This window comes from Mobula birostris, chromosome 21, assembly GCF_030028105.1.
Source record: "Mobula birostris isolate sMobBir1 chromosome 21, sMobBir1.hap1, whole genome shotgun sequence".
In the NCBI taxonomy this organism is placed as follows: domain Eukaryota; kingdom Metazoa; phylum Chordata; class Chondrichthyes; order Myliobatiformes; family Myliobatidae; genus Mobula; species Mobula birostris.
The window spans coordinates 60,890,505-60,904,391 of NC_092390.1; the positions used below are offsets into that span (position 1 = coordinate 60,890,505).

The 13,887-nt window shown below is 39.0% G+C and overlaps 1 protein-coding gene across 11 annotated transcripts in view; it reads left to right on the forward strand.

The window, feature by feature from the left end:
• The window catches only part of atrnl1b (attractin-like 1b), a 1,064,590-nt gene that overhangs the window by 222,235 nt on the left and 828,468 nt on the right, over positions 1-13,887 (forward strand). For all 11 annotated transcript variants that reach the window (XM_072239605.1, XM_072239604.1, XM_072239606.1 and 8 more), the window contains exons 11-13: positions 176-260; positions 894-1,102; positions 12,851-12,969. In XM_072239605.1, coding sequence (XP_072095706.1) covers positions 176-260; positions 894-1,102; positions 12,851-12,969 — 413 coding nt within the window. The remainder of the gene's footprint in view (positions 1-175; positions 261-893; positions 1,103-12,850; positions 12,970-13,887) is intronic.

Below are 13,887 nucleotides of genomic sequence, written 5' to 3' on the forward strand. Positions count from 1 at the left end.
TTTTGTTCCATCTGCTCTTTCACCTTGTTAACATTTTAATCAGTCTATTTCTTTCTATTTTAAATTGCAAGCAAGTAATGATTTGACAAGTATTTTGCTAATTGCAAATTAATTTGCTATTCACCTTTTAAGCATTACAGTAGCTACCAGTATAATTGTTACTCTGTTTATCTAGCTTGCGATGAATGGAGTGTTCTTCCAAAGCCCAACTTGCATCGTGATCTCAATAGGTTTGGGCATTCAGCAGTCGTCAGCAATGGGTAAGTCTATCACTGTCTCTGCTTATCTCTTTTTCCCCAGGCAGTCATTAATGATTTTTTTAAAACCCTGTTTAAATTGTTAGTAAAAGTGAAATGTGAAGGAACCATTAACAGACCATTAATTTGCAAAGAGGGACCTCCGTTTAAAAAAAAGTCAATTTTTGTATAGACAAGAAAATCTGCAGGTGCTGGAAATCCAAGCAACACACACAAAATGCTGGAGGAACTCAGCAGGCCAGGCAGCATATATGGAAAAAAGTACAGTTGACATTTCGGTCCGAGACCCTTCAGTGGGACCCATTCATTAGGGTTAATCCTGTTTTCCACTCCCATGTGATTATTGTATTTGATCTCCAGTTGAAACGCTATGGAAGTATCCACTTCAAACCTTTAGAACATTCAATCAGTATTGAAACACTTGATTTTAAAATAATTCCTTATTTGTTGTTGGATGTTGATTTTTTTTTCCTCTCTGATTCAAAGTATAACTGGTGGAGTAGAAGAAATATGGATATACTTACAATCAGATTACTGATTGAAATTGCCATCTTGTTTCATAGCTTTGTCTACATTGGATAAAATCACTAAAGTGTGTCACCAAAGTAAAAGAAGCTAATACTTCTTTTCTTCTAGGTCAATGTACGTGTTTGGTGGCTTCTCCAGTATGCTTTTGAATGATGTTCTTGTATACAAGCCTCCAAACTGTGAGGCTTTCAGCGAAGAGCTGTGCATAACTGCTGGCCCGGGCATCAGATGTTTGTGGCAGAAACATCACTGTACTCCATGGGAACATGGACAGAGCAATGGTAGTTTCCAGGAAGTAAAATGCTCCTTCAAAGCCTGTAAGTACTGATAAAACATAGTAATAGCTGAAACTAAATTATTCCTTGAACCTTTTTACCAATATTTATGCCAATTATACAAATATTCAAATATTTATGCCAATGAAATTGGAGGAACATCTATTGGCAGTGAATATAAAGCTTCCCAGAGTAACAAATGGCTTGACATTTGGAAATGTGACCATGTTAATCCTTGCCTAGATATTAATAATAGATAGTGTTAAGGTGATTATTCTGTGAAATGAAACAATTGCAGCAAGTGTATGTAGAGTGATTCTAACCCATATTGTTTCACTAGACCCTGTAGGACTTATAGTTGCCATAGAAAAGAGACTTTTCTGAATTATGGAGAAATCAGGTTATGGATAGTTCTCAGTAATGGAATCTCTGTGTTACTGAGGACTGTTTGTATATGGTTATATTTTTGGGTTTTATTTTCTAGCACTAAGTTCTAGCAATTTTCTGTCAAGTGCTTCTGCTAAAGAACATGTTAGCATAAGGAGGCAGTGAAGATTAAGTGAAGATTTCGTATGTTGTGATCGTTGGCAGTAGCACAGCTCCAAGTGGTGAAGAGGATGAATATCTCAGGAATAAATCGTACCAATGTTTTCTAAGCCTTGAACAAAGTAGTCTGAAGCCTTTAATTGTCATGCCCAATTGTCATTAATCTTTGCATTAAAACAATAGCAATTTTTATTCAAAGAACAAAACTTTCTTCTGAAAGCTGATTATTGATCTGAGTGATAAAACTATTCTTCATTCTCTCTTTCCCCCATGTTCTATTTTAGTTTTCTCATTGTATTTCTAATTTAACAGTGCTGTTGCCAACTGTCAAAGTGTCACAACTGTTCAAATGTTAATAATGCAACTGCCTTAGTACAGGTTGGGCATCTAATTTATTTTTTTCTTTCTATGGCCAAGTGATGCATTTATGCAGTGGAATTTAGGGAAATCTAGTTTGCAAAAACTGAAGTTCTTAACAATTTGCAAATCTGCATGGTTTATAATTGGCTATTTGGCTACCTGTGAGAGACAAGTGAGTATAGATGCTAGAACTGGGGGCAAAATCAAACTGCTGGAGGAACTCAGCAAGTCAGGAACATCAATGGAGGGAAATGGACAGTTGACTTTAAGGATGTCATCCTGAAGCGTTGGCCATTTCCTTTTGCAAATGCTGCTAGATCTTTGTGTGATATTCGAGTGGACTGATGACAAGTTGCTTCTTATTTGCTATGTTTCATTTGACTCTCTTTCCAGAGTTCATCATTAGGAGAAATATGGCCTTAAAGAAACAGACCAGTCTTGTTATGTGTGATTTGTATGTTGCAGTTGCATGATTTGCCTTTGGGAAAGGTAACTGGTCCAGTGTGAGGCTAATTAGCCTGCAGCCATTGTGGGTTAGAATTGTTTTCTTTACTCTGGAGAACCAACCATTTTGAGACTTGCTTTGTATTTTCTTAGAATGAAATCATGTTTTTATTCAAAGGGTTTTTTTTACAGGAACAAGAGAGCATAGGTTTAGAAATCAGAAGCATGAGATTTGAAAGGAAAGCAGGGGTACCTTTTTCTTACAAAGGGTGGTACTTATGTGTGATGCGCTGCTGGAAATAGAGGCACATAGCAACATGTATACACAGTCATATAAGTACATGGATAGGAGAGTTTTAGAGGGCTATGGGCCGAACATGGACAGATGGGACTAGTTTGCTGAGCAACACAGTCAACTTGGATATGTTGGGTTTAAGGGCCGGTTTCCATACTGTAGGATTGTAATTCTCAAATTAAGTTTATAAATAGCTGCAATCTGAAAATCATTGCTTTGAACCAGTGACATAAATCACGTTGGAGGTCTGCTTTCACTGCAAGAGAACATGGCATGATTTTGATTCATTATGTGTCATATATTCTATATTGCAGAAATCTAACAAAAATAATTCCTCAACAGAGACAGAAATTCAAGAATTCCATTATCTCAGGAAAAACTGATTGTCATTTCCTTAAAACATATCTGGATGTTGACAAACAGATGGACACATTTTATGAGGGCTGTTTTGTATATCTTGTGGTCTTAGACAGATCTAAGCCTTAGGGTTTAATTAGTGACCATCACAACATGTACATTAGATCCTACAGGAAACAGGAAAGCAGGCTATTGGTTATAGGAAAGCTGTCTGAATGTTTTAAATTAGATTCGCTATTTCTACATGGAACAAAGGGTAGGTAGATGTATCAAATCATTCCAATGCAATGATTGTTTTGTAGAAAATTAGAGCCAGAGTTCTTAATTTATTTTATAGCATCCAAATATTGCTGTTTGCCATTTCCATCAGCACTCAAGGAAGCAAATTGGGCACACAAGTTGAAATCAAGATGTAGATAGATTCACTGTACTAGTGATGCTCTTCCATAACATACCTATATTTTTTTTGTTCATGTTGTTTCTAAATGTGTCAGGAAATATAAGTTTCACAAATTATTTGACTCATCCTAAAAAGTACTTAAGTTTTAACTTATGGACCAATGTCAGTTCTAATCAACAAGCAACAAGCTCCAAAACCTGGTCTTCTGTATCTCCTTCTGCAACTGGATACTTGAATTTCTCACTGGGAGACCACAGGCTGTGCAGATCGGAAATAACATCTCCTCCTCGATGGCAATCATGAATAGTGCATCTCAGGGACGTGTGCTTAGCCCACTGCTCTACTCTCTCTGCATCCATGCATATGTGGCTAGGCACAGTTCAAATGCCATCTATAAATTTGCTGATGACAAAACTATTGTTGGTACATCAGTAACACCACTGGTTATGGACTTTTGGGAAGGGAAGTCGGGGGAGCACTCATCAGTCCTCGTCAAGAGATCAGAAGTGGTGGAAAGGGTGAGCAATTTCAAGCTCCTGGATGTCAGCATCTCTGACAATCTATCCTGGGCCCAACATATCGATGCAATACAAAAAAGGCATGACAGTGGCTATATTTCATTAGGATTTTGAGGAGATTTGATATGCCACCAAAGACTCCTGCAAATTTCTACAGATGTACGGTGGAGAGCAATCCAACTGGTTGCTTCACCATCTGGTATGGAGGGGCCCTTGCAAAGGATCAGAACAAGCTGAGATATTTGTTAACTTAGCCAGCTCCATCATGGGCACTAGCCTCCCCAGCATCCAGGACACTTTCAAAAGATGTTACCTGAAAGAGGCGGCATCCATCATTAAGGACCTCCATCACCCAGGTCATGCCCTCTTCTCATTGACACTGTAAAGGAGGAGATACAAGAGCTTGAAGACATGCACTCAACATTTCAGGAACAGCTTCTTCTCTTTCCCCATCAGATTTCTGTGAATCCATGAATTTTACCTTATTGCTGTTTTTTCCTTTCTTTTTGTACTACTTATTTATTTTTTTAATATATATTCACTGTATTGTGTAAAAGTCAGAGGCACATGTATATAGCCAGGGTGCCAAAGACTTTTGCACAGTACTGTATTTGTCAACTAGGAGGGAGAGAGAGTTTGTAAATCTGGTAGGAGTGAAGGATGTCGGGAATAGTGAGGGTGGAATGCTGCAAGAGGGGTGGCAGAGGAGTGTCAGGTGTGGTGGATGATGCAGATGCAGGTGCAGGCACACCCATCTCTGAGACACCAGGCAAGGTCATTCAACTTCAAACAATTCTGGATGATGGTATTATTATATTCATAAAATCAGATACTCCCAAAGTAGGTTCACAGAGTTGATATTTAGGATGAAACCATTGATGTATGAAGAGTATGGAGTTCAGAAAAGAGGTATTGTGACATCCACATTTTTAAATGAATAAATGAAGAGTGGACAAAAGTTGCAATGGAAAACAGGATGAATAATTTGGATTTCTTTTGTCATCAGTGGGATTACTTTCCACGAATTACTAAATATAGTTAATTGGGACACACGGGGACCTGTACATTTTGGTCCAATTACGTGGCTCCCCCAATTAGCCAAAATTTAAAAGAAACGGAAATAGTTAAAGAAGTATAAAGACCAACTTCCATTTAACTGAGTAACAGTGCTGGACTTTGGAGCGAAGACTCCCAAGTCCGAATCCAAGTCGGGCCACCCCCCGAGCACGCTTTCCATCCGTGCCGGATTGAGCGTCAAACTAGCCACTCAGTCTCGTAAAAAACAAGGGTCGAGTCAGGAACGTTAATATCGTGACCCGGTTAATCCGAAAGGAGACCAGTCCTGACACCACGCGCCAGACAAGAATGGCTGACTGGTGCGACATGCTAGGAAAGAGTATAAATAACAGTTATAACACTTACGACAGGAATTCTGCAGATGCTGGAAATTCAAGCAACACACATCAAAGTTGCTGGTGAACGCAGCAGGCCAGGCAGCATCTCTAGGAAGAGGTACAGTCGACGTTTCAGGCCGAGACCCTTCGTCAGGACTAACTGAAGGAAGAGTTAGTAAGAGATTTGAAAGTGGGAGGGGGAGGGGAGATCCAAAATGATAGGAGAAGACAGGAGGGGGAGGAATGGAGCCAAGAGCTGAACAGGTGATTGGCAAAGGGGATATGAGAGGATCATGGGACAGGAGGTCCGGGGAGAAAGTCAGTGGAGGGGGGAAACCCAGAGGATGGGCAAGGGGTATAGTCAGAGGGAGAAAAAGGAGAGTGAGAGAAAGAATGTGTGTATAAAAATAAATAATGGATGGGGTACAAGGGGGAGGTGGGGTATTCGCGGAAGTTAGAGAAGTTGATATAACAGTCGATATATGATATAACAGTTATAACACTTGTAATGCTACTACAATACTATTAAACTGTATATTTGTTCCTACATTCCTCATAGTTATCAATGAAGGTATGCTGACATATATGGGGTGTCCAGGGAGGGGTAGCACCTCTGTCAAGGGGGCTTTGTCCAATTTGGGATAGCTCATTTACCTTTGGTCCCAACTGGATATTCAGTTCTCACCTGAGGCTCCAAGTAGCTATCTGTATGTGACAGAGGCCATATCCCGGTACACCAAGTGAGAGTAGCTGGCAGACCTCATACCCCGGTGAATTAGGCACATAACTGTGAAGTCAGCTGTGCCAGCTTGGGTAGAGAGCGAAAGGCTTGATAAGGCACAGAAGTCATGGTTATCGACTGCAACCAAGGAGCACCTCAGTTTGTGATGACTACTTGTACCACTGGACCTGGGGACTTGGAGTTCAAGAGATTGGAACTGTTTCACTGCAATGGCTTTTCCACTTTAAAAACTTCTGCATAGGGCTTCACTGTCATTGTTGGATACAATGGACAACCAACACTCAGTGATATTCTTTTGATTGACTACAAATGAATAAAATTGGTGCAGACACTTGGTGTGGATAATACTGTCTTCATACAATGCTTTCGATGATTGCATCCTCCAAATCTTCATTTTCATTACAACATTCAAGATGATAGTTGATACCTTCAAATTCTTCGTAGTTCTTAACTTCCTTGAAGTAGTGAAATCGATCCAATTTTCTTACTGGCCATTTCTGGCATCTCTAAGCCTAAATGCTTGAAACAACAGTGAACACTATATATAAACTGTGGGTAACTTGAAAAGGTGATTGGTTGATCATGTACTTTGAATTACTATTAATTTTAGAATTAACCTTGTGGTTACATTTAATCAGCCCCAATTTTATGTTTTTGAGCGGTTTTCAATTCTCTGACTCAAAAATGTGTAACAAAAACCACAATAATTGTAACAGAATAATGTCTTGTGTTCTGTTTTAATTTTTGTCTGTGATATTTGACACAATATTGCACAGAGACATTAAAATTAAAATCTGCTTCTTTCTGGAGCCCAAGCACCAGAGAACCAGTTATAGTCCTAATATTTCTAAATGTTAATTCATTTGCTCATTAATTAATGCTTACAATATTTTATTTAAATTTCTAGAAAGTTTGCTGCTGAATTTTTTGTTCTTTTCAGAATTTGGTAATGGATTAATCAAAAGGAAAGCAAAATGAGCTGCAAAGGGTGGGAATTTGTGGAAAAGAAAGACTTCACAGTAGTATCAACTCTGAAAGCTTTTAAAATTCTGAAACTGTTTTGAATTGAATGTCTACTTCTTTGTATTGAAGTGAAATCTATACCAATGCAGTTTTAGTTTGTAGGTTAAGTGGTGTTGAAACGCTCTTAAATAATTTTGGAAGCCTAGATATCTTAATAGGTTTTTATATAACTAATTTGGGAAGATTTTATGTTTTTTTTTGACTTTTGCTCTTTTGAATGTCCTTTTCTCATTCTGTCTTAATACTCCAGAGGATTAATGTGGTATCAATTTATGCTGGTAAATGCTGAGCCAGTCTCTTGGATACATCCAATCACAAACTTGAATCTTTCTAACTATAAGAATGTTTTACATAAAATTGAATATTGTGCACTTATTAAAGCAAGGAATCAGGATGTTTTACTGTCCCTGATGTACATTGTGGAATTTGTTCTGTAGCAGCAGTATAGTGCAAATCATAAAACATAACTATTAAGTTACAATAAGTAATGAATTAAGTTGTGTGAAAGAGGAATAGTGAAGTAGTGTCCATGGTTCCAGGGACTGTTTAGTAATCTGATGGCTGAGGGGAACATACAGTTCCTAAAACATTGAATGAGTGTTTTCAGGCTTCTGTACCTTCACCTTGATCATAATAGTGAGAAGAAGGTATATCCTAGATGGTGAGTTTCATTAATGACGGAGCAATGGAAGTATCCCAAAGGGAATTCATCAGGATAATTCCTGGAATGAGAAGGTTGTCCTATCAAGAGAGACTAGGGAGCTTGTGTATGTATTCTTTGGAGTTCAGATGAATGAGGGGTGATCTTACTCAAATGTAGGGGACTTGCGCCCAAGAAAACATCAACTGATATAATTCACTAAAAGTATTAAAATCATAGCAAAATAGCCTCTTCCAGGTAGTTATTATATATAAAGGCATCCATTAGCCTTGCGAGATCATGGATTTGCGCCTGGAAAGCCTTCACTCTCCAGGGCGCAGGCCTGGGCAAAGTTGTATGGAAGACCAGCAGTTGCCCAATCTGCAAGTCTCTCCTCTCCATGACACTGATGTTATCCAAGAAAAGGGCAGTAGGACCCATATAGCTTGGCACCAGTGTCATCGTAGAGCACTGTGTGATTAAGTGCCTTGCTCAAAGACACAACACGCTGCCTCGGCTGGGGCTCGAACTCACAACCTTCAGATCGCTAGTCGAATGTCTTAACCACTTGTCCACGTGTCCACACCAGGTAGTTATTAAGATGAGTCTTACCAATGTTTTCTGTTGCCTATAAAAGGTCCCATGCCATCAACTTGGCAAAGAATATGGGAGTTCACTTTGTGTTCTAGCCAACATTCATCGCTGTCTGGGCAGGGCGAAAAGCATTATCAAGGATGCATCTCACCCTAACCATAGACTTTTTACTCTCCTCCCATCCGGTAGGCACTACAGGAACCTCTGCTCCTGCAGCAGCAGATTGAGGAAGAGCTTCTTCCCTGAGGCTGTCACCCTGCTGAACCTCACATCACAGCGCTAAGCAGTATTGTATCCATATTGAACTGTCTCAGTAGTTTTATATTTGTATGCTGTAGCACTTTTTATATGCAGTTATTTTGTAAATAATACTATTCTTTTGCACTTCTGGTCAGATGCTAATTGCATTTCATCGACTTTGTATCTGTATTCAGCACAATGACAATAATGTTTAATCTAATCTAATATCATTATAATGCTCAAACTCACAGAAACATAGAAAACCTGCAGCACAATACAGGCCCTTCAGCCCACAATGTTGTGCTGAACATGCACTTACTTTAGAAATTACCTAGGGTTACCCATTGCCCACTATTTTTCTAAACTCATGGGATGTTAAGGTTTGGAATTTGATTGCTCTGTTTTATATGTTACAACAATAGCCACAATGAAAAAAAAACATTCCAAGTATTTTATTTTCTTTTTGGTGATGGGGAAGCTTATTTCTGAACTTGACATTCAGCTTCTTCGGAAGAAGTTCTAGGACTGTTATGTACCTTTTGCCCTGGCTTGAGAGCAGAAAAAGCACAATGGAAGGAACAGTTTCATTTCCATTGCCATTTGAGCACTGTAAGAGAAGGGATAAGTGTGAATAGAGAGAAATGATTCATTAGTTAAAATTGTAGATACAGTAATAAAGAATGGATTGGGATCGTTTAGAGACCTGATTACTACTTAATCTACAGTTAACATTAACAGAACACTGTATTTTCCAGTACATAGAAACAATATGCAGATCTTTAAATAATTGTCATTTAGCAATATTAGAATAAGTGTGCACGTGCAAATATATAAGACCATAAGACATAGGAGCAGAATAATGCATTTCAGCCCATTGAGTCTGCTCCACCATTCCATCAAGGCTGCTTTATTATCCTTCTTAATGCCACCCTCCTGCCTTCTCCCAGTAATCTTTGATGCCTTGACTGATCAAGAACCTGTCAACCTCCATTTTAAATGTACACAATGAATTTCACAGATTCACCATCCTCTGGCAAAAGACATTTCTCCTCATCTGTTCTAAAGGCTTGACCCCCTATTATGAGCCTGTACCCTTTGGTTCTAGGTTCACCCACTGTAGGAAACATCCTCTCCACATCCACTCTACTTAGGCCTTTCAATATTGTTAGGTTTCAGTGAGATCCCCCTACTAAACTCCAGCAAGTACAGGGGCAGAGCTATCAAAGGCTCCTCATACATTAAACATTTCATTCTCAATCATTCTTGTGAACCTCCTCTGGACCCCCTCCAATGCCAGAGCATGTATATTAACTTGTTTTCTATGTTGGTGCTTTGTTTAACATTACGTCATGGAGTGCCAATTCATAGCAGCAATCTTGTCTGAAAGTCTAAACGTTCTAATAGATCCATAGTTGCCCTCCCCCCCCTCCCCCATCCACCTGTACATTACAACACAAAGGCGCTGACTTGGGCTACCTGCTGCTCTATTGGGAATCTGGTGCAAGTCCTGCTGTCTGCTGGTCTTGCCTCTGTAATGAAATGGCCCATAGCTCGGTGCGGAGAAGCCGCACATGAGCATTGATGGTAAACAGGGCGAGCAGTACCAGCTCCACATGATGAAACACTTGAATCAATCGTCAAAGTGCAGTTACGGAGGGTGTTAACAACAACTTCTATCATGTCCAAATTTGTGGATCTGGGAAGTCTGTCAACAAATGGAGGAGATGCCAATAACCTGAGGCCAGGGTCCAGCTCTGAGCTCCACATCTGAGCAACTCACCCCTGCCCACCTCACATCAGTGTCAACAGGAATCCTCCCCACACCTTACCATCGAGGAAGTTGTTGCAACTTTCCCCTTCGTCTGCCCATCATAGCCTCTTCATCTGATTTGACCTATCACTTAACAGCCCCTATGTCGTCCCTCATTCTGATAATCTGCCCCCTTCAGTACTGATACAAAGTCTCAATCTGAAACATGGCCACCCCTTCACCTCCATAGATGATGCTTGACCTGCTTAGTTCTCTCAATAGATTTTTTTTTGCTCATGGGACAATTCATCACAGGATTTTTGCCAGGTTGCCGATAATCAGCTTCCTGACATAACAGTACTGTCAGTGACTGATCTCAAAATTTAATGCAATAATAGCCCATTTTAGCAGTGATCATATTAGTGATCTCATCGTTGGGAGTGCATTCTGAGCACTAAGTGAGGTGCTAGTCTTTTATTTTCTATTCTAATTTCCTTCACATGAAAACTGCTCGAAATACTAATGATTCCTCTTTACAGGGATCAGGATCTCAAATACTGAGGCATAGGGTCATAGAGAAGTACAGCACAGAAACAGGCCCTTCAGCCTATCCAGTCTGTATGGAAACCATTTAAATTGCCTACTCCCTTCAAATCGCACCGGGACCATAGCACTCCATACCTCTACCATCCATGTACCTGTCCAACTTCTCTTAAACATTGAAATCGAGCTGGCATGCACCACTTGTGCTAGCAGCTCATTCTACACTCTCATGACCCTCTGAGTGAAGAAGTTTTTCCTCATGTTCCCCTTAAGGTTCTCAACTTTCATCCTTAACCCATGACCTTTGGTTATAGTCCCACCCATTCTCAGCGGAAAAAGCCGACTTACATTTACTGTCTCTGAACCCCTCATAATTTTGTATACTGCTATCAATTCTCCTATCAATCTGAAGAATATAGTGGTAACTTATTCAATCTTTCCTTATAACTCTGGCCCTCCAGACCTGGCAACATCCTTGTAAATTTTCTTTGTACTCTTTCAAACTTGTTTACATCTTCCCTTTAGGTTGCTGACCAAAACTGCAGACAATACTCCAAATTACACCTCATCAACATCTTATACAACTTCACATTAGCATCCTTTCTCCTGTACTCAGTGCATTGATTTATGAAGGCCAATTTGCCAAAAGCTTTCTTCATGGCCCTATCTGCCTGTGATGGCACTTACAACAAATTATGGATCTGTATTCCAAGATCCCTTTGTTTTACCACTTCCTCAATGCCATACCATTCACTGTGTACCCTGGTTGGTTCTACTGAAGTGCAACACCTTGTACATATCTGCATTAAATTCCATCTGCCAATTTCCAGTACCTTTTTTCAGCTGATCCAGCCCCATCTGCAAGCCATGATTACCTTCCTAGCTGTCCACTACACCTCCAATTTTGGTGTCACCCACAAATTTGCTGATCCAGTTAACCATGTTATCATCCAGATCGTTGATATAGATGACAAACAACAATACTTTATACTTTATTGTCGCCGAACAATTGATACTAGAACGTACAATCATCACAGCGATATTTGATTCTGCGCTTCCAGCTCCCTGGATTACAAATATTAAATATTAAAAATAGTAAAAATTAGTAAATATTAAAAATTTAAATTATAAATCATAAATAGAAAATAGAAAAATGGAAAGTAAGGTAGTGCAAAAAAACTGAGAGGCAGGTCTGGATATTTGGAGGGTACGACTCAGATCCAGGTCAGGGTCCATTCAGAAGTCTTATCACTGCTGGAAAGAAGCTGTTCCCAATGGACCCAACATTGATTCCTGCGGCACACCATTAGTTACAAGCCTCTACTCAGAGTGACACCCCTCTACTACCAGTCTCTGGCTTCTCCCACAAAGCCAATGTGTAATCTAATTTACTACCCGAGTGACTGCACCTTCTTGACCAGCCTCCCATGCAGGACTTTGTAAAATGCCTTACCAAAGTTCATGTAGACAATATCCATTGCCTTGCCTTCATCAATTTTCCTGGTAACTTCCTCAAAAAATCTCTATAAGATTGGTTAGGCATGACCTACCACGCACGAAGCCATGCTAACTATCCTTGATCAGTCCATGTCTATCCTAATACTTATATATCCGGTCCCTTAGAATACCTTCTAATAACTTTCCCACAACTGATGTCAGATTCACAGGTCTATAATTTCCTGGTTTACAGTTGGTGCCTTTTTAAAACAGGAATTTCATTAAAAAGTAGAAATGATACTTGATCAAGTTATTGAAAATATTGTTATGATCATTGTGATGATATTTGTGACTCCAAATGTCTACTGTATGTTAATGATCTGGACTTTGTCTAAAATTGCCATATAGCTTTGAGTATTCAATTTCCAAAGTAACTTGGATATCTGGATAAATGTCTTTTTGTATGGTAACCCTTTAACGTTGTTAATTTTTCAATTTTTATTGCAGTGGCTTCGGATGAAGGATGTTTCAAATATACAGATTGTGCCAGCTGCACGGCAAATACAAATGGGTGTCAGTGGTGTGAGGACAAGAAGTGCATTTCTGCTGGCAGCAATTGCACTATGGTGGGTTAAAGTATAAGCTGTATCACCTATCTGTAAATATTGCCTGCATGATGAATTTTCAACTGGCGCTATTGATTTTTTAAAATAACTTCTAAGGATTGCTTAGCACGTTAACTAATTTACACGTATTCGAGTGAATACAAAGTATTGATAACCTTACAAGCTTACAAATTCTCTTGTACAGCTTGGGTATTCTTGGGTAAAATGTGTGACATGACCTTTGACAGGTAGTGTAAACTTGCTAGAATGTTATCAGGTCTTTGTCCTACAGCACAGTGTGTGTTAGGAGTGCTGCTTAAAATCCAGTTGAATTCTCGGTTGAATACTGTATATGATTCAGAATCTTTGTTTCTTGTGAACTTTAAACAATCTTAAGATTTATTTGTGATTGTTTCTTGGAACTTTGACTAAATATGCTTGAGTTTCTTCCACGCTGATGAATGAGTTAAGTCTATGTTTGAAACAATTTCAACTTTATGTGCGTTAACAGTATAATATTCTATAGTCAGTGGATATTTACAGGTTAATTTTTTTAATCAACAGAGCTTGTCGAAGTTTATAATACTTTATTTCAAAATGTAGTTATTTTCCCATTGCTTGAACGGAGAATACTGGGAACACAGCAGTTGGGAAGAATGGTAATCAGTGTTTTCATTCTGACGCTTCGCTTTTTAATTTATCGTTACAATAAAAAGTTCCCCTACATCCGTGTTATTAGTTTAAAAGAGGAAGTTTCTTAAAACTTACAATGTGTCACCTTATTGATATGTTTAGCATGCATGAAAGTTATGGGAAGTAGCAATGTTGCTTTGTTAATAACAATCAGTATACCAGTGAAGGTTGAGGTTTCTTTTCTTTTTTCTTTTTTGTGAGTGCATGTTTTTTTCTGAAATTGTAGCTTATATGCTGTTTATGTGC